This window comes from Leptonotus elevatus, chromosome 3 (assembly GCF_054856555.1).
Source record: "Leptonotus elevatus isolate MCC_2025b chromosome 3, RoL_Lele_1.0, whole genome shotgun sequence".
NCBI classification, from domain to species: Eukaryota; Metazoa; Chordata; class Actinopteri; order Syngnathiformes; family Syngnathidae; genus Leptonotus; species Leptonotus elevatus.
Window position 1 is genome coordinate 16,078,373 of NC_141241.1, and position 21,455 is coordinate 16,099,827.

At 39.6% G+C, this 21,455-nt stretch overlaps 1 protein-coding gene across 2 annotated transcripts in view; it reads right to left on the reverse strand.

The window, feature by feature from the left end:
• aldh1a2 (aldehyde dehydrogenase 1 family, member A2) overlaps positions 1–21,455 on the reverse strand; it is a 33,587-nt gene that overhangs the window by 8,275 nt on the left and 3,857 nt on the right. The window contains exons 1-7 of one of the 2 annotated variants that reach the window (XM_086071580.1): positions 9,011–9,084; positions 7,897–8,001; positions 7,656–7,796; positions 7,128–7,257; positions 4,485–4,546; positions 3,336–3,464; positions 1,851–1,964 (exon numbers count right to left, since the gene is read on the reverse strand). In XM_086071580.1, coding sequence (XP_085927706.1) covers positions 1,851–1,964; positions 3,336–3,464; positions 4,485–4,546; positions 7,128–7,257; positions 7,656–7,730 — 510 coding nt within the window. In that variant the 5' untranslated portion in view covers positions 7,731–7,796; positions 7,897–8,001; positions 9,011–9,084. Of the gene's footprint in view, positions 1–1,850; positions 1,965–3,335; positions 3,465–4,484; positions 4,547–7,127; positions 7,258–7,655; positions 7,797–7,896; positions 8,002–9,010; positions 9,085–21,455 lie in introns of those variants that run through there. The other variant, XM_086071579.1, reaches the window with a different exon arrangement.

The following is a 21,455-nucleotide window of genomic DNA, read 5'->3' on the forward strand; positions in this document are numbered from 1 at the left end:
GGAAGCGAGCGTGTCCGCAACGAGAGGTAAACACAGCATGCTGAGCTGCCAGATTCCCCCACAAGGAGTCACAGCGTCACGTGAGTCGCCGCAGGGGAGTCCAACCCAAATCCACCTGCAGCCACACGTAACCCAGCACCAAACTGCACTCGGCGAGGAGATGCTCCTCTACCTGCGATATCCCGCTACTACATTTGCGGTGACTCACTGTCTGGGCATGGGCAGCTTCTGACAGCACTGGCTCTTTTCCACACTAATTGACTCCAGATCACACAAAACATCAGGGAAACTTGGAGGGGGAAAAAACACGCTGGCCACTCACAAGGGAAATGTTCAATCAAGATGAGATGATTAACAACAAAAAATATGTTTGTCTTATTACGTGTAGGTGCCTTGATGCAAGATTGCGTGAGAGGGAAAACAGTTTGTACAACATCTTTTCATTAACGTCTATTTCTGTAGAACTTGTTGGACATGGATTTGGCCCTTAGTTTTCCCATCCATCCTGGCGGGCTTTGGGCAAGAGGTGGGGTACAAACAAGATTCACGTGCACATTCACAACTGTCGACAGCTGCCTGACAAAACACCGCAGACGAAGGCTGGAGCCCAGAGTCCAACCCCGAGGGCTTGTATATGAATGTGGGTTCCATCGATACACCCGAGTACCTTGGGAAAAACCACCTGGCTTGAAGAACTCACCTTTATTTGATCAAAGTCATGAGATAAAATCGTTTCGCCTTCTCACCAAGGCATCCGTCACTTCCCTAACGATCCTCGATACGCTGCTCTTATCTACCTACAGTATCTCCAACAAGCTTTACATTCGTGTCCTCTGTCGGTTGTTGCAGTTGACCTTCCAGTGGATCGCACAGGAAAACAATCGATGCCTTCCCGAAATGGTAGCGGATACGAAACTCTTCATCAGAATAATCATCAATGTCAAAGTCAAGCCCATGATAGACTTTCTCTTTCCTGCGCTGAGCTAGCATGAACGCAGCATTAGCCACAAAACTCCATCTTGAGAGTTAACCACACTTTAACTTCAAGTTAGCAGCCTTTTGAAGTTAACCAAGTTTTGAACAACAAGCTAACGTGCCGTTGAAGTTAATAGTCGGTTAAAAAATAACTGAGTTTTGAACAACCAAGCAGGTCATATTGAAGATTTAAGGTAGGCTATCCCTCTGCTTTTGTAACCGCTGCTTTTAGCTCCTTGTGATCTTGACGTGGGGGCTTATTATAGGGCAGCTAACTACACATACCTGTGCGTACCCCTGGAGTCAAAACAGACCGTATAGACTGTATATTCCAAACAGGTCACAGCTCATTTGACAAAAAGGAGCTTGTGAAATACAGGCTGGCAACATTCAACCATTCACTCTGCTTTTGGTTTACGGTAAAAGCTTTTATCGTCGAGGTTAGCACACAGTTGGCGCTATCAGATATGTATTAATGGTCTGCAGGAGAGGAATCTGCTGAGTTGCCAAAGAATGCAGTTGGATCCATCCGCTAACATGGCATGCACTGTACTTGATCATTTCACTTGTGAACAGTTTCCCTGTCATGTAAATACAATAGTGTGTGGATGTCATGTGGAGGGTTAACAGAGGAGGACCCGTGTCTTAGACAGATGTATTTGTATACTCTTGACAGAGCAAATATGTGCACATGTGCAAGATAAAATCAGAGATGTCTGCCAAAAGGAATAATGACCATTTATATAAGACTCCATTTGTTTGTCATTTAGGCTCAAAAGCCGGCACAATGTCTTCTAATTAGCCAGCACGCTTCTCTGTGTTGCACATGTTGGTCACTGTGTCACCATCAGCTGGATTTCCACATCCAAACGTACCTCTGTCGAGCCTGTGAACGCCACTTTGTCGATGCCCATGTGCGAAGCGATCGCCGCTCCCGCCGTTGGCCCGAATCCCGGCAAAATATTGACGACTCCCGGTGGAAAGCCGGCCTGTCAAAACAATATGAGAGGAAACAAGCCTTAGCGGAGATGACAGCAGAGCCAAGTAAAACCACAGGCAGTGCGGGAGAATCCGGACCCAACCCAACCTCCCTACCAGCACAAAACGTCAAACGAGAGGAAGGACACAGACAGATAGTCTCCAGATTTGCAGGATGAGATAAACCAGGATAATATTGTTCTAATCTCATCAGCATACTTGTGATCTGTATTCAAGTGAACACGCTAATCCTGTGTGGATGACATTTACTTGTTTCTTTTCCCATTTTTGCTTGATTCTATTTCCGAGCTTTGCTGCCTTGTCACTACCTAAGTTGGATCGCCACGCAAATTTGTTCATGCCAAAAGTTGAAAATCAAATTGATAAGAATTGCCGTTCTGGTTTTGTGGCGGATACTGCTTCTCGATTCGATTCATTATCAATTACCAGTGGGTGAGAGAATGAAATAAAACCAATGATAAATGATATGATTGATGTCATTATCATTATGTTTGTCATTGTATGATATGATAATGCAGATGTTTCTGCATAGTGCTGTACGATATAGACTCTATATATCAATATATACCGGTAGGCAATTTTATGTCAAGATAATGATATATACAGTATTACAATATAGTATGTTTCTTTAAAATTACATGAAATTAATAAAACAAAATTGTGATAATTTCATTTATTTTGAAAAATTGTACAATACACTATAATGCAAAATAAAATATTATCAAATTAATTGATAGAAGAATCAATTCTAAAAATATTTCATACAGACCTACATTCTAAAAACTGTTGGGTCAAAAAGGGACCGACCAAACCTGGGTCAAAATGAAAAACCCTCAAATACAATCCCCCAAATTGGCTTGTTTTGTGGGTTATTTATTACACTTAGGTCAAAATGTATAATCCACAAACCAACCCGATTTTTGTTGTTGGGTTGTTTTGTGGGTTATTTATTAATTTACTTGTATACCTACACTCTAAAACCAGTTGGGTGAATAAATAAAAATAAGAATTGGATCAAAAACGGCCCAGAACAACTTTTTGGGTTAGTCCTTTAAGCCAAAAAGTTGGGTCAAAATGAAAAACCCAACAATCCTATCCCAATTTTGGGGGGTTATTTCACGCAAAACAACCCAATTTTGTGGGTTTGTAACAACCCAATGTTGGGCAGTTGTTTTGTAACAACCCAATTTAGTTTTTTGTGTGTCTGTGCAAAATAACCCAGAAAAGTTGGGCCAAATTGATCCAAGTAGTCCATCGGTCCATTTTTTACACAAATTGGGTAATTTTTTGACCCAACTGTTTTGAGAGCGTCGATTTTTAATTCCGTCATGGTCCAAATTGACCTGAATCAGGTGTGTTACCTCCTTGACGAGAGCCGCCATGTAGAGGCAAGTGAGCGGCGTCTGCTCGGCAGGTTTGAGGACGACCGTGTTTCCACATGCCAGCGCCGGCCCCAGCTTCCACGCCGTCATCAACAGAGGGAAGTTCCACTATGCGTGACACACACACACAGGAAAAAGATCTCATGCATTCGAATGAGGCACAGGGTGGTCACAGGTCAAGCACATAAGTCATCGCTCTCTAGTCATTTACTCTCACTTTCAGTCTGTCTAAACATAAGTCAAGTAAGAAAATGGCGCATTGTGATGAACACGTGAAGACACCTGACTCGAATTTAAAAAACACAAATATTTGGCAATGGTGTCACTGGAACTTTTGTTAAACATTAGTATTCGTCTGGTTGTTTATTATAATGAGAGAAGTAACAGGTTCAACCGCTGCTCATTTAGCCTCAAGACAGTATATTAACACTTTGTTTTTAATATTTAATATCCTTGTTAAATTATTTTTTATGTTTAAAAAGCAACAATATCAGCGGCTGTTAATCCAACCTCAAGTCATGTTATAGTTGTGTTGTTGACTTTATTCAAATAAAGTCTGAATGCATTTGTCATTAATTGTTGTTTATTGTTTGTTCATTTTTGATCCATTATTAATTTGACCCATTATTAATTTGACCTGATGCCCTTTGGAAATTTCACCTGCAGTGACGAGTAAACAGGTACAGTGGTACCTCGGAGTTTTGAACATAATTCGTTCCTGCGTTCAAAGTCCGAATTGTTCAACCTCCAAAACATTTTTTTCCCATAGAAAATAATGTAAACGCAATGAATCCGTTCCCAAGCTCCAAAAACAGAAAATTCCTATTTTAATTTCTATTTTTTTGCATTGTTTAGTAGCATTAAGCTAAGTGGACTTCACAGCAAACATCACCAGGGCGTGGCAATAAAAAGCCTGAAGCCACTTTTTGGGTAATCTGTTCAAAATTTGCTGCTTCTTGTGAAGAGTTGAATGATGTCAAGTTTGCACTTGCAAATCAAGGCAAATGAGCCACCGAATGTCTGCTCCTATCTCGAAAAACTCCCACACTCAAGTCACCACTCTCACTTGTTTAAAATTAAAAGTCCATTTGCATGATGATGGCTGTCACTTGCGCACGTTATACTCACAGGGATAATTTGTCCACAAACTCCAATGGGCTCATATCTGGTAAACGTCAGATATTCTCCATCTGGGAAGGAACACGTGCACACACACACACAGACACACACACACACACACACAAGGAGAAAACACGTTTATTCAACTCTGGTTTTGGTTTCAATGAGTGCAACATGTGAAAACGGTCATCCCGCGCTGCCCCTTCACGCTCGTTCGTAAGCGAATCCACCCACAACACTCCCGCTTCCTCTTACCCCTGTGAGAGATTACGTTGCGAACAGCACAAGGCATGTGTGTAACTGTTTTAAGGTCATGGACATGGTGTCATGCTGGAAAGGCTTTCTCATTCCTCTTGCATGACTTGAGGGTGTGCCACTCTCGGAAAAAAACAATTGATTTGGGAAAGTGTGTGTCCAAATGTTGTAATACAGCCCTCAGCTGACACCTTGCCTCAATATACATTTGGACGGGAATGATCAATGGCGAGCATGGTTGAAATCATGGGAAAATAGCAGGAGACAACCCAAAACATGCTGTTGTTGTTTGGAGAATAAGCAATTGGACGCGTGCTGGTTGCTTGACTTCATTTTGGGAGATTAGAGCGTAATATGTACCGACAAATGTGCTGAGTTTAAGGGCGACGCCCATTGGTTTCGCACTGTCCGCGTTGATCAACGTAACGTTGGCAGAAGCCTCAATACTCCTTGTTGATGGTTGCGTCTGGCTCCTCGTGCCGACAGATGTCCAAATACGAGCACTTGGATCATTCAGGCAGCGGGAATAGCCTCGTCTGTTTTCTCTGGAAGTCTACGAGAGGAATAACGATTCAACCCAAGGCCTGGGAAAGCGTTCACTCTGGTTGGTTTGGCAGCCGAGTACAAGAGAAGCTTTGAGAGGGACAATACGGCGGTATCGGCAGGTTTCCCATGTCCTTTCTTATTCTTTTTTTTTTTTTTTTTTTTGCCGCCTGTTGATACAGACGGCCAACTTTCCCCTTTTACACCCCCGCACTCATCCCATTCACCGGCATGAGAGGGGCAACACTTGCGGCAGTCTCCTCAGGACAATAAATGTTTGCCTTCGCATTGATTCCTACTTTGATAGCTCACTTAAGGGCTGAATGATTTTGGAAAATGATCTCATTCATTCCAATACATCCGCAGCAAAAATGTGAGTTAAAATTTCAGTGTTACATTTTGGGGAGTTGAAAGCGGCCATTTTGCCACTTACTGTGCTCAGGTCTCAGGTAACAACCAATCACAGCTCAGCATCAGAAAACAGGTGAGTTGTGATTGGTCGTTGCCTGAGCCCTGAACAACTGTGACGTCATGTTCAGTCGACAGCAAGTGGCAAAATGGCCGCCCCAGAAGATTGATTAAAAACGGCTGGATTTTGCTTCATAATTCACATTCCACAAATGTAATATTAATCAGAATGTCATGTTCAGACTAGGTCACATACTATATTATTGTCAAGAAATGTTTAACGTTGACTTCCTCTTTAAATTGTGTGTAAAGCTGGTGTTATTTAAGAGTCGTAGACTAAGACTGGAGAGATGTAATTTAGCTCCGCCTTCTCCTGTTTGAGAGAGATGAGTCTGCGCCATTTTCTTTCTCCTCGCTTGTCACAGGAAACATAACTGACATTCGAACAAAAGGAATTTGGGCACAAAGTCACTCACAGAAGCGACTTCCCAGAAAAACTGGACTGTTACATTTGTGTCTTAAAATTTTTTGGGCTTCCTGGGTTATAGCACTGAATCATAGATGCTAACTAGCATTAGCACTAAGCTAGTAGACTATGTGGTTGTTTTAAATGCATAATGTGTAATGTTTTTGTTTTATATTTAGTTTGACAGTAAACCTGAAATAGGAGTGGCATTAAACAGCCAAGTTCACAAGTCAAAAAAAAATTGACGTACGATGTCTCATGTCTCAAAACAATCGTAAATTGAGTCACTCGTATCTCAAGGCACTAATTAAGGCTACAGGTGGATACACCGGTTTGTCCCTACTGCAATTTGGTAGAAGAGCATTTAATTGATCTGCCTGTCATAGCTAACTGAACAAATATATATGGGTTGTTATTGAATAATAATTTTCCTGAGAAATTATGTGAAATTGAATAATATCCCGCTGCATTTCTTTTCAATTCAATTACAGTTTATCGCTTAAAAAGTTCCATGACTGGTGTCACAAAAGATAAATTTGAAAGACCAAAGTACAGTGAATGGAAATAAAATGTAGCTTGTATTTGAAATATATCTTATGGGACACAAGTCCTGGAACTTTTCTGACACCCCATGTATGTCATCGGTTCATCAATAAACAGAGTGAGGTACAATTTTCGGCACTTGTTGACAATGCGAATGTTGTATAAACACAAAACGTGATCCCAAGTTCCAAATTAAACCGTGAACTGTCAAATGCGTGTAATAAATCAAGTTGTCCCAGTGGGATCAAATCAACTGTAATTTATTTTTCCCCTTCTACTTTTATTATTGTTAAATGCCAAAGGACACTTCGATGACACTTATATCTTGTTCTCATAATAATTGGACACATTCTGGGGACTCCGGATATGATAACTGACTCGTCTAATGGTCGTATCATCGTTTATTGTGCATTGTCATAGGTCCACTTTGTATTTACCCATCGGAATGGAAGTGCCGTGGATCTTGTCTGCGTATCCAGCAAAGTATCTCAAGGTCTTAATGGTCCCTTGAAGGTCCACAAACAGAGTGGGCAGAAAAGGCTTCCCACTGTTGAGTGACTCAATAGTCTGTGGAGAGATGGAGGGAGGATGGGGCACTTTGAGAAATATGTTGCATAACCGTGTGCTCCTCACATATAAGTCCATACCGCTCGGCTTTTTTTGCACTCACCCCTGGTTGAAATGTGAAGCTAAGATAATACGACATTTCAAATACAGCCTCTAAGTTACAGTTATATGTTTCCCTACCGGGCAAAGACGTTTGATTTGTTTTTGCTTGACACAGAAGTGAGTCAAAAATGCTTTTTTAACAGGCATGAAAAAGCGTTTAATAACAAGGAAAACATCATAAAGAGAAACAGACAGTGGGCCGAGAATAACGGATCAACTCTAGTTTCATTGCAGTATGAACATTGAAGACCACATTTTTTTTTTTCATGAAACGAATAAATAAAAAGTTCCCTTACAGTCAGATAAATGCTGTCTCTCTCCACCAGATCAGCCAGTTTGGCAAGCAGTCGTCCCCGCTCGGACGCGTCCATCCTTCGCCACACAGACCCCAACGAAAAGGCCAGACGAGCTGCCTGCACTGCTTTATCAACATCGGCCTGAGATTGGGATGGAGGAAACAAATTGATGATTTCAACAATAGAAACTCTTCACTCTTCAATAACCCCCAAAAATATATTGATATTTATAATGAATAACCTCATCTGCTTCTTGGACGTCGCAGATCTGCTCCCCAGTCGCTGGGTTGAATGCTGGAAAGACCTTCCCACTGACAGAGTCCTGCCACTCATTGTTGATAAAAATCTGGAAGGGAAAAAAAAAAAAGATTTTAGAAGGGAAAAAAAAAAGATTTTAGAATGTGTGTCAAAGGTTAGTTGTTATAGTTGTCCCATCCTGAAAACTCTTCTTATTTGAGTTTGCGATTTTAAGAAACAACTGCAGAATAATATAGTCGTCTCACAATTACCATCTAATCTAATCCAATCAAATGGATTTGTAAAGCACATTTTAAAATAACAGGATTGGCCAAAGTGATGTACAATTCATATAAAACACACCGGCTATAAAATTGGTTAATATTATATAATATATTATGACCAGAGAGATTTATTTCCAGACCTCAGTGGACAGAGCAAAATATTATTGAGGGAGGTAGGATGTAGCAAGACCATTCAGAGCTTTACAGATGAAAGGTACAATTTTATAATGTATTGTTAAAATTGTATTGTGGCCGCCGCCGCCATGTCGTAAAAATGCAGTATGTACAGTAAGTAATGTTAATTTTATCCGCCCTTTTAAAATTTGGTCTCAGTTTTAGTCAGTTTCAATCACGCTTTGTTAGTTTTTATCATAGTTAGTCAACCTCATCCCGTTTTTATTTAGTCCTTTTTTAGTCGACTATAAATCGAGCATTTGTGTCTTTGTTTTAGTCCAAGAAAACATAGTCTAGTTTTAGTCAACAAGAACTGTCAATGTTTTTGTCTAGCTTTCGTCAGGACAATTATTTTGCTTCTTTTTTTTGGGGTGGGGGGGGGGTGTGGAGGTCAGCAGATAATGTTAAACATTTCGGATTGCTTAAACTATTTGACATAAAATTTCCTCTCATCTTTTCAATGAAAAACAACTTGACAGGAATTACAGTGTATCAACAAGTTGCTACTAATGGCTCCATGCTACGAGTCAGTAAGCTAGCTAGCATTAATTAGCGGTCAGATGAACATTATTGTTGGAAAGTTATAGCGGCCCGTTGGACTAATGTTACGTCGACTCATAACTATAGGCCTAATTGACTTTATTTTTTATTTATTTTTACCTTTCACCGTGAATTCTCCTTCTGTCTGTCCCATGTGTTTGCGCATGTTGCACTTGCTAGCTGCAGATTTGAAAGGGGGTGTGTCACTACAGATTAGCAGAGACCTTTTTTTTCCCGTCTCGTACATGTGAACTAAAATGTCCATACATTTTTGTACAGTTTTTACGAAGTGAAGTACATTTTCGTCTCATCTTCATTAGTTGACGAAAATGCTTACTGAATTAGTCCCAGTTATTAATTATTAATGAGTTAGTCTAGTCTAGTTTTAGTCCGCTGAAAAATGTGTTAACAAAAATATTTTTGTTCAGTTTTTGTTAACGAAATTAACACTAATGTACACTATAGCACACATTACAAAAATACTTAACCATATTCACGATTTCATATGTACCAATAGACAAAATAGCGAAACTTTTGGTAAAAATTTCCCGAGTGTCATGCACCCCACCGGGTCAATTCAAGTGAATGAGAACAAGCCCCATCTTCCAAAATATACACTTTCCTCTTTAGAGGTGCCGCACACTGCATGATGTCAATTAAGGAGCACGCAGGTTGCCATAGAAACAGAATGTGGTCTACAATAAGGACAAAAATGCGAATATATTGAAAGATGGGACTCATGGGCTTTCATTCCACGGACGTGCGCGCCGCTTGTGCACATTTTTACCACGTGCAAAAGTAACTTCATCCACAGATACATATGAAATCGTAAATATGGTGAAGTTAAAAAAAATATAGGCCCCAGAATGGAACCTTGGGGCACTCCATGTAGAGAAGCAGATGACTGAAATTCACCAAGAGAAATATAAAAACTTCTTTCGGACATGTAAAACCGGAACCACTAGTCGTAGTTGTCATCATAATGTGTGAGTGTTACACATTACAAGTAAAGTTTTTATGGCAGCATGTTGGCTGCAGGATGTAGCATGATTTTGCACATCCAGACTCTTGCGTAAAGGATGTGGGAGAATCTCTGGAAATGTTGCCTGAGAATTCCTGCGTGTCCACCATGACTCTCATGGGAGTACTCCACCATCCAGACAAAAGGGGTGGGTGTGTGGAGAATGGGGCACAAATAAATCCCTATCACACACCAGACGCCCATCCATCCACCCCCCCCTCCCCCTCCACCAGCACACGTTTCACAACATCACTGCTCGTTTACGAGATCATAAAACACGTGCCGCACTTGGTCTCTGTGATGCGTTAAAGCAAGCCTTGCGTTAAACAACCGCCTGGGATTCCGTACATGGCATATGATATGCTGCCTTTATAGGCATCACCTAAAACGCATCCCAGGAATCAAATCCCTGCTCAACGCTAAAGACCTACATCAAATGAAGGCATGAAGGCTGTGATGTGAAATACCCCCCCCCCCCCCCTCCAAAAAAAGTTAATAAATAAAAAACTCTTGTTATGTTTAGATCCATTAGGAAGAGTGTTTTTAATGGTTGTCAGTCTCTGATAGATGGAGTGCAAGGAGAACATCTGCTGGCTCCGGTCGTGTATACACTCTCTTCCTGCCCTTCTCCTTGTTTTCCTACAAGATCGCGTTGATCTGAAGGTGCTTGGAGGAAAGGTTATTTGAATACTAAAAATGCTTAGGAACGTCTTGATGGAACCTTCAGCATAGTTTACTCTTGGACAACAGGTAGAAAAAGGAAAGATGTTACCCATAACAAACTAATTAACAGAATGTGAAGATCAGTGTTGCTACAGTTACTACAGCTGGGTTAAAAATAAATAAAAATCGAATAATCGATATCGAATCGGTTTTCCTTTTGGAGCCCGATATTGACTCATAAAACCATGAATCAATTATTTTAATTTCTCCTTTTTGCATACATTTTTAAGAAAATTAATATTTTTTTTGTATCTTACTGTTTTCTTGAAATGTATTGTTCATATGAATTTAAAATAATTTTCTTACATTTATGCAAGTCCTGACTTACTGATTTTTAAAAATTTATATTTACAATTATTGAATTTGAATTACGAAAATATTTTAATCTTACCCTTGCTGATGTCAATGTCTGTGTAACGTATAACACGTTACTTTTATTAACAAACTAAATAATTTAACCAGTTACTGCCTCTGCAAAATTGAGAGAAACTTTGTTTAATTTGTCACTTTTTTACTCGCGACTGCCACATCTGGCCCAAAGCGTAACTGCAGCATATGTGTCAGGCTTGTTCATGGCACATTGTTTGTGCACATGACTTCAAATGCCCCTCCCCAAAGAAACTGTAGAGTGTGCAGGGTCCGCACGCTATACTATAAAGGGAAGATAAAAGCTGATAGGTGCAGTCAGAGTAAAACAGTCAGGGCTCTTTGTACTTTTTGGGGCATTCGTGGACCATGCATGATGTAGAAAAAGCTTTAATATTACCTTTTTTAAACAGCACAATGCACCTTTAATTTGGAATTGAGTATTTGTGGAGTTTTTATCATGTCCTTGACATTTAAGAAGAATAGATGTTCCATAATAAATCGAAATCGGATTGAAGTGAATCGGATCGAATCGAATCAGGAAAAATTTAAATTGAATCGAATTGAACACTTGTGAATTGAAATCAAATCGATTGAGGAAATTAGAATTGATACCCAGCCCTAACAGTTACCTCGAAAAAGTAATTTAGTTACTTTTCTGATTACTTGCTATAAAAGTAACTTAGTTACTTCACTGATTACTTGCTTAGACTACGAGTTACTTTTATAGTTACATTTAGCAGATACCGACAAACCCTGCTTAACATAAAAATGACACTTTGTTTTGCCACTTAATTAGAAGTGTGTTTTTAAACAGTGATATTTAACAACACAATTTGTTTTCATCAAAAAATTTAATAAAGAGAGCAACCTTTTTGCCCTCCAATTATTTTAATTAAAAAGTCTTCCTAGATTTCACATAACAAAAATACTTTTTTTTTTTATAATTTCTAAAATAAACGCAGCCTTACTTGACATATTTAACTATGAATGTTGTAATGATGAAACCTAACATTTATTATGTACATTGTTTATGAATATAACATTGTTTACATAATACATAATAGATATAATGCATGCGATCCTTTTTTTTCTTTGTGGCTTAATGTTATTGAATATAACACTGATGACTGAACAGAGTGTGCAGCAAACCTTAATATTTTAGTTTTAGCAAAAAACTCTCCTTCCTTTCACACACAAGTCTCAATGCGCTGAAACTGATGATGTCACTCCGTCGGAGTGAATGTTAATTTGAATACCCCCGCAATGCATTTCATTTAGAGTAACGCGTTACAGAATCGACAGCAATCAGCAATACTTGCCATCGTGTGATGACATCGATTAGGAAAACGTGGAGTATAATTATTATTATTATTATTTTTATATCATCTTGCCTCGGCCCGATGACGAGATGAGAAGTTGAGAAAAGGTGATATCAAGGGTAGGAGATGTGACTTTCTGAAGAGAAGATAATGTTGTTGTCCTATAGCAGCAACGTAACCCAAATGTGTACATAAAGCCGGGAAACTAATGTGGAATAATAACAGTGAATATTGGTATGAGGAAAAAAACGCTATGCCATAAATGAATTGAAAAAAGAGTAAGTAGGTGGATTTTCTGGAATGTATCCCCCACGCCCCGCGATAAACGGGAGTTCACTGTAACATGCTAAAGATTCTTTCAAGTCAGAAGTAATGCCTTCCTCTCATTCGTCTCGTGTCATTCAGACCATGAAGGTGTTCGGTAACAGCGCGTACCACCTCACAGAATCATACGTTACCGAACCCTTGCTCTCGGGCGCCTTTGTTCCGTTGACCCTGGCACACAGGCCAGTGAGGCTTGTCTCAACCAGTCAAGTATTCTCAGGCGCCTTCCATCAGAGGCCACCTTTTAATCTGCCGCTCATTAAGAGCACTTCATAAAATTGTCAGGAACGATAAGTAGCAGCGGGGCCAGCTACAAAAACACAAAGTCCCGTAGAGCACTGAATTAGTTTTTGAATTTATAGGCTCCACTGAAGTGGGGAGTCCTAAATCAGCCGAGCCCCCCTGACAGCCTGAACAGTCCCGGCAAGAATGCAGACGGTGGGTAGCTTTGTGCGTGGCGTAACCCCTCTCACAAGGCGCTGCTAAAAGGAGAAGCGCGAGAGGAGCGGAGCGGGCCGCCATCTAAATCACGCTAAGAAAAGGACACGTTTGGCTCGGCCCTTCTTCGGCCTCGGACTGGCGTTAAGACTTTTGTCTGGTTCCATTGAAGGGCTTGATTGAGATGACAGCGCCGCCGAGTAAATCAACTCTCGAGGTTTACGAAAATTGCTTTTAGGATCATTTGGAAGAAGGGCAAAGAGCGCAAGAGTGAGAAAACAAGAGCAAGGGCGCACATTTTCAAATGACAAATTGTGTTTTCTTTCCCATCCCCTGCCGGGTCGCCGCCGTGCATTCACATGATGCCTCCACGTTGGGGAAAAACAATTCTCACACTCGCTTTACCTTCATATAAAACCTCTGGAAATCTCACATACTACCAGTAGTGGTGTTGCTTCAATCCAGATGTTAAGTATAACGGATCTTGTGATTACATGAGTGATCCTAAAATATTTTTGCTGACATTTATTTTTAAGCCACAACATTCCCCCCCCCCCCCCAAGAAATTCAAATGTCGTTTGCAAACGTATTCAAGCTGTTTCATCTTCTATTTTTCTTCTTACTTGTGGTTATGTAAGAATACTCACACGGCACTCGAGCTCCGTACAGTAAGCAAGTGATTTTAGAACTGTTTTTGTAGCCTCCTAACGCTACTGTTTACTGTAATAACTGTGACTTTACTGCTGTGTTAGCATAAGTTAGCGATAAAGGTCAAAGGTGGCTTCCAGCCTAGGTACAAAACTGAGCTACAAAATTTCTTAAGAATAAAACTTTAATAAGTTGATCAAACAATTTGTAGAGAAGTATTCATTTGGTATACTAAACATGAGGAAAATGTTAGCTTCTATGCTAGCAACTAACGATAAGCTAGTGAGCAGTGCTCAGAAAGCCAAGATTCGCTAGTCAAAGCATACAAAAACACAATATATAGTAAGCTATTGAAATTGTTTTATTTGTGCGGTCAAACAAATAAAAATGCACCGTTCTGAGACTTAATAATTGATACTGGCAGGCCATGTCTCATAGATATAGAATATTATTTTGTACATGCAGTGCATATCGCCTTCTTTTAATACACTGGCGTTCAGATTTTATATTTATTTTTTTGTCAGAGGACTACATGCTACAGAGGATAATCTATTACCGGTAAAGATTATCTAAAATAATCTAAACAATGCACTACCTAGTGCGAGTCGACGGCATGTTGGTGACCCCTGCATGTTTATGATGTTGGACCTTGGCACGAAGCACGCAGTGAAACAAATGATTTTTGCTTCGGAAACGCTGAATTGCTTTGATGTAATGAATAGAAATGTTGCACTTTTAGTTTGAATATTTGTTCGTATGGAGAAAAGCTCTATTAAAACCAATTATTTGTAGTCAACTAGTTCATCGTAGAAGTTCAAGTGGTCATGGGTGGGATCACGTGGCTGTCACAACTGTCACACTTTTTGGGCACCTGCGCACACACACACACTCACACATAATTGCCCAAGTCATTAAAACAATAAATAAATAAAAATTGGGGTAGAAACAGCCCACAACAGATTCAACAAACAAGAAGAGTCCAGTTACCTCCATTCAACCTTTGCGGAGTATCATGACTGACTGCTAATTTAGGCAAACATAAATAAATAAAAAACACAACTTTTAGTTTAGTTAAGTTGCTAAAAAAAGCAGGTCTTGAATGACCCCCAGACCGTAGTTTGGACACCACTGTTCTAATGATTAGAAAGCAATGCTGAAGATTACAGATGATTTATTATGACAGCCATTACTTAAAGTAAGATTTTACTCCTAAAATGTGAATTACTGCATGGAAAGGAGCAGCTTACAGAGGCCACAAGCCAACTACAAACAATAAAAAAATAAAAAATAAAAACTCCCTCACATCTCTCCAAAGGCTTTCAATCACCATTCGGACCGTGGGAGTCATAAAAGATCATTTAAAAAAAATGTACACAATCATGTTTAAAAGTATTTTTGGCACGTTGTGTGATTCAAATACTAATTCATTCACTTAAATGCCGTACGCTTGTTTAGTTTGGCACATCGCGCGGCGGCAAATAACGTCATTCAATTCTGAAACGCCACCTCTGAGCGTGTTCGTGTATTTAATATTAACAACTTGCGTCGTGTGTGCGTTGGTGGGGTAATTTGTTTTTACGAGTGGGTGGGAAGAATTAAGAAAAAGTGAAAATAAGCTGAAGCAGCCAGCGAAACATCTGTTGGGCTGCGAACTCTCAGCAGCTCACAGAAGAAGAAGAAAAATGCAGCGGTACACGCTTTTTGTCAGTTTTTTTTTTTTTTTTTAAATGAGCACGCTAGAATGGAGGTAAAGTGAGTCAAGACGCCAAGACTCCACAGTCTTATACTAACTAGAGCACCTGCGAGACTGGTCTGTGCAGGAAGTTTCATATCCTCCTCGGTCACGTGACCTCCATTTCCTCTCTGCTTAGTGGATCGTTTGCTCATAATTACTGCCGTTACACGAGAGCGTGTTCTGCCAGCGCAGACGATGCCATCCGGCGCTGGCAGCTTTGGCAAAGAACGAGCCCGCTGTCACAGACTGGGCGTCTTTGTCCGGACTCTGTGTGTCTGTCTGTGGAGTTCCAGCTTGGTAGGAGAAAACACGTTTGACAGTTGACACAAGTAAAGTCTTCCATGTGAAAAGATTGTACCTGTAGATTTTTTTTTTTCTCATCCAGGTTATGATAATCCGGAAAGGTTGATTTGAGGCAACAAGATCAAGTCCAATTAAAAGGAAATGCCATGAAGCCATGTGACTTGGCCACCGGGGGGCAGTATAATAGATTCACACGGACACAAAAGAAGAGTTTCACAACTATTATAAGTGACTCAGTAAGCTACAGTAATATTCGTCATTCTTCATGGAGGATAAAAAGTATATGCCTGTGGGTATTTTTAGGATGTCTGTGTGCATGAGTTGTTTCGTCGTTTGTGCCCTTGCTTGAATTGTTACAACACAGCCACGTAGATGCTATTCGTTAGCCATTCTTTAGCCATTTCCATTTATTTGTAAGAAATAAATACAATAAAGCAATAAATACATCACATGTAATTCTCTTTAGTCTGTTTAGTTTGAAAGTATAACAGCATAATGCTAGGTTTGTTAGCCAGTCTATGGTGTTTTCCTTTGTATGTTAGCATTAAGCTAGTGGTATTGTGTAAGACAAAGTTCATTTGCTTGGATTAAATACACATATGTTTAATTGTTTTTGTTTTATGTTTAGTTTAAGTAAACTTTAACTAGGAGGGGCAATAAACTGCTCAAAGTCTCTTTTTTCTTTCTTTCCAGAGTTTAACGGCCAAACTGTTGCTTGTTGTGAAGTGAGTTAGCACCATACAACTTTCATATCTCAAATTTTGCTCTCAACTCAATACAAAAAAATATATTATAATAATAAATGATGCAAAGGTTGCTTCAAGGCAAGGGCTGAACAAATTTTTGAAATTGCGTTTTTTTCCTCCCCCAATATTGCGATTTACAGTACATACAGTAGTGAATTAGATTACAACAATAACGCAAACAAATCTGTAATTACTGCATCACTTTAACTTTTCATGCTTCATGAAACAATGTGTAAACGTATTATTCACTATATAATAACCTAGACACTATATAAATAAATAAAAATACACATCTATTTAAATAATGCCTACCGACCGACCGAAATTGCGGCCTTTGTGATTTGAAAATTGCATTCTACTACATTGCCATGTCGATTCGAATTTGATTAATTGGATTCAATCAATTGCTCATTCCTACTTCCGGCTGATATTAGTTTTTTTGCATGTGAGATTCGATAGCTCTATCGACATCATTCCTGAAGAAAGAAATATTTAAATATGTTGTTCTACACATGGGATCAGCGGGTGGGGTGGTGGGGGAGGGAAAGCAATCATTTCACGTTGAAGACATGTGATGCTTTCCAACAGACAAATAAACATCTTGAAAAGCGCTTGTGTCTCGTGCTCGCCGGGGGGAAGGAACCGATTCCAGCAGATTTATGAAGCCCAGTGTTTTTCCTAAGCACACCTAGAGGATTTACACATTCGCTGTCAGGAGGCCTGCAGAAGCGGCGGCCTTATAGGAAGTGAACGGAGCAGCCTCCCTGTCACTCGCCTTCCCCTCCGACGTGATTAAGAGACCGGGGACGTCATGTTGACATGTGTACGCTACCACCAAAATTTACACTGGCTCACACAAGTGGGCATTTCACACCAATGGACATCTAAATGACGCTGAGCACTTAAACCGTCACAATCGAGGAGACATGCTTTAGACTTGAGATGTGGCCGTGTGTGCGTGTGCGTGAACATGGAGATTGTGTAAGGCAAGCGGGAGGGAGGGAAGACGGGGGGGGGGGGGGGGGGGGGGGGGGATATTCTCGCTGTGCTGCTTGTGATAAATCATTGAGTTGCACAGTATCCCCTAACTTGCTCTGTGTTTGATCTTGATGGCAGTAAGATGGTGGTTTTGAAGTGGAAAAAGTCCAGAACTGCAGGTCAGGCTCTGGCGAAGCAGGGCCACGCACCCACACGGTGAAGCGGCCTCATAATTTACACCCCGGCGGACAGCGCCGAGCATCATGGAGCCCCTCCCGAACCCCCAGTCTGTACTATCTCAATCAGTGACAGATTGATGGAGGCCCTTCTTCATCCCAAGTGAGTGCGTGTGCGTGTGTGTGTGTGTGTGTGTGTGTGTGTGTGTGTGGGTGTGTGTGTGTGTGTGTGTGTGTGTGTGTGTGTGTGTGTGTGTGTACAAACACACACCCTGCATGGGCAGCTAGGTCGCGCAGCGCAGGTTCCTATGGTGAACGCGCTCTCGCTATTTATCACTGTTGAACAGATGAACAGATCTGGAACATAATGGAACTCGATTCTCTATCCTACATTAAATTCGCTTTGAAAAGAAAGTAGGCATTAAATTGCCTATTTGTCAACAGTGGGCAGTTTAATTGCTCTTCACATGCTCATTACGATATAAATCCTAATTTGGATCACTACAGAAACTCATACATATTCTTTGATTTCTCCTTATCATGATGCACGCTTTTGGGAAATGAAGGAAAATGTCAACATCAATCATCATGGCCCATCAACCTCTCCACAAAGTTTCTGTTCATTTTATTTATTTTTTTGTATGTGAGTAAGTACGAGTCACTAATAAAGTCATTGATAATAACGGTAATTCTTAGTATTTACACAATAATCCGTAAATGATGATTATGTACAGACTAATTGATGACAACATTCAAATGCGGTTATGGGCTAAAAATGAGGCTAATGTTTTATTCCTAAAAAGCATCTATTATTGTAAGCTCTTGTAACTTTATGCAAAGTTGGAACATTAACCTATGCTTAAATATAGAAAAAGAAAAAAAATGTGTATTTAAAGTGGTACTCAACGTTTTTGCTGATAAACTATATTTACAGGCGTACTGTCTACAATGCGGTCTACATTTTCTGGTTATTATTTTGATATTTCCGCGCATGCTTGTTGAAAGCTTGAACGTGGGGCAAAACCCGTCTGTGTGGCGCCACCACCAGGTATGAACTGGGATAAACACAATTTGGCTGTTTGCCCTCTCATTGGACGAGCACGGACGACCAACGTCACTTCCGTGAAACGGATGTCGTCGCGCTGCAACCCAATGGCTCAGTCTCGCACACGCGAGTTGGAGTTGAAATAGAAGCGTTTTGTCAACATCTTTATTTCGATTTTTAGGTTAGTGATTTATTAGCATAGCATTTGCTTAGTTTAACGTTCAAATACTGTATGAGTGAGGGGTGGAGCAAGACTTTTGCTGGGGGGGTGAGTTATACTTTAAATAATCATTCAAATCAGCATAATTGCCTCAGTAAATGATTCTCATAGTGTGGTGTGAGTGCTCCCTCTAGGGGTACACGAAAGGATCACTGAATCTGATTTATAAAAAAAAAATGAAACTTTAAAACATGAAATCAAATGAAACACTAAAATACAATGCAGAACTCTTTTTTTTTTTAGCTTCTCAAGCACAGTACATTTTTAAAGCACTGTTCACTTTTTAGTACAATAAATGTGCATTTAATTATTAAGTGTTTTAATTTTTCTTTGAATAACAAAATATTTTTCTTCTATTATGTACACTAAAAATTATATATAGTTTTAATAATTGAAGATATTTATTTATTTATCTATTTTTTTATTTTCCATTCATTTGCTACATTTAAGTGCAGTGTTAATATTCAGACCTTGCATAATGTTACTGTGTCTTACAATGATGAATATAATTTTTAGGAACCAAACTTATTTGTTAACCACCTAAGAGTATTATTATCGTATTTAATGTTCGTCATTATGGTAATATATAGCTAAATCGCCTACTTGGTGTAAAACGTTTGACAAACACTAGGCTAAGTCACTTTTAACTTATTGTCACAATAATGTCAATGTGCTTGCTAAAATATTGATTTTTTTATTATTATTTTTTTTATGTCTGCGTAGATTCTCAGTCATCCAGGTCATTAGAATTGAGGTAAATTAACTCTCTTGTTTGCCATTTCTTATTTATTTATTTATTTATTTATTTATTTATGTATTTAAGCAATTATTATATTCGGCTAACCATGTATTACATGCATCCATCCATCCATTTTCGTGACCGTTTATTCCTCACAAGGGTCGCGGGGGTGCTGGAGCCTATCCCAGCTGCCCTCCGGCAGTAGGCGGGGTAATGTATTACATAAAGAAGGAAAAAAAATACTTACAGTACATGTTTTAAAATAGAGTACTTAAAGATTAGATATCAACTTAATGTACTTAAAAGTGAAATACAACTGAACTGTGCAGAAGGAAAACATTCTTGAAAAATTACACAAATGTACAGTACTGAATGTTTAATCAGTTTTAAAGATTTGTATGTATTACTAACCTGAATGTTACAATTTGTTTTGAATGTTTTCACTAGAGAATACCAACGGACAACTTGCACCATACATTGACAAACACTGATATTGACTAAAAACAGAAGCACTGTGTTTCTATTTGTTTCTATTTCTAATTGTATCTCATTGACAACTTCACCCCCCCCCCCCCCAAAAAAAAAACAAGATCGCCCAAAGACAACAACATCCCCCCGGCATTCTTTAATTATTCCTACAACGAGGGTCTCCTCCTTTCTTTTGCCAGAAAAAGCATCAGTATCATCTATCACGGCCGACTTTATTTATGGCTTCCGTCGTGGTCCCGACAACCTTTAAAGTGTTTGTGTCTTGTAAGCCAGCTGTTGGAACCTTCATGCTATGGAAATGTGGGGGGGCGGGAGAGGGGGAGACGCGATGACCAAAAAGTACGCCGCCATTGATTTATTGATTTATTTTTTTTGCTGGTCAGTCAAAAAGACGATCGTTGGATGTTTTTTCTTCATAAAGACTGCAATCAGGCGTTACGAGCGCGTTTCTGAGAGCACAGTTCGCGACTGGGTGAAAAGGACAAGGAATAAAACGTCAATGGCCGTAAGCCGCCTATCATCGCTAACGATACTGTATCAGCTCGATGTGAGATGTTTCCAGGGTCACTCAGATGTCATTGTTGCATTGCACTGCATTGTTTGTGCAACGGCTGGGCGAGGCAATGACTGTGACACTGAACGTATCATTGCGGATTTCGAGGACATTTTGTGACATTTCAAATCATCCGCGCATAAAATGCCGAAACATGCACATGTTTAAAATCGTAGTTGTCCTGAGAGAAAAAGTAACGAGCTGTATTAAAAGGGATTCTTGAATATAATTTTAATTGCAAAATAATTCTAGAGCACCCAGTAAAAAAAAAAAAATCCTATTGTCTTTCCCTCTTAATGACCTACTTCCATGTAAAATATAACATACAATAATTTTGTGGATAGGACTTACTCCTGTTTTTTTTCTCTAGTATATTAATTTTAGATAGTTGTAACTATGCTCTGAAGTTGTGTCTTGAAACCCTTTTATGAAAACCTTTTTAGCCATTAAAGGGAAGCCAAAAAAAAGTGAACTGCATGACTCAGCATACATTACATCATCAAGCTAATTGCACTGACCTTGTGTCGACCGACGATAAGTAGGTCCTTGCTTCTATTCTTCATATTTTGTCATTGTTGTGAACCATAAACCAAGTCAACATTGTTAGCCATATTATCAGAAAAATACATTAACATAAAACGTTGTCGTTTAATTATTTAGCTACATTTTGTTCTGATCAGTTAGCATAGTAGCTTACAGCTAGCATGTACTAGCAACACTGTTAATGTCATTGGAGCAC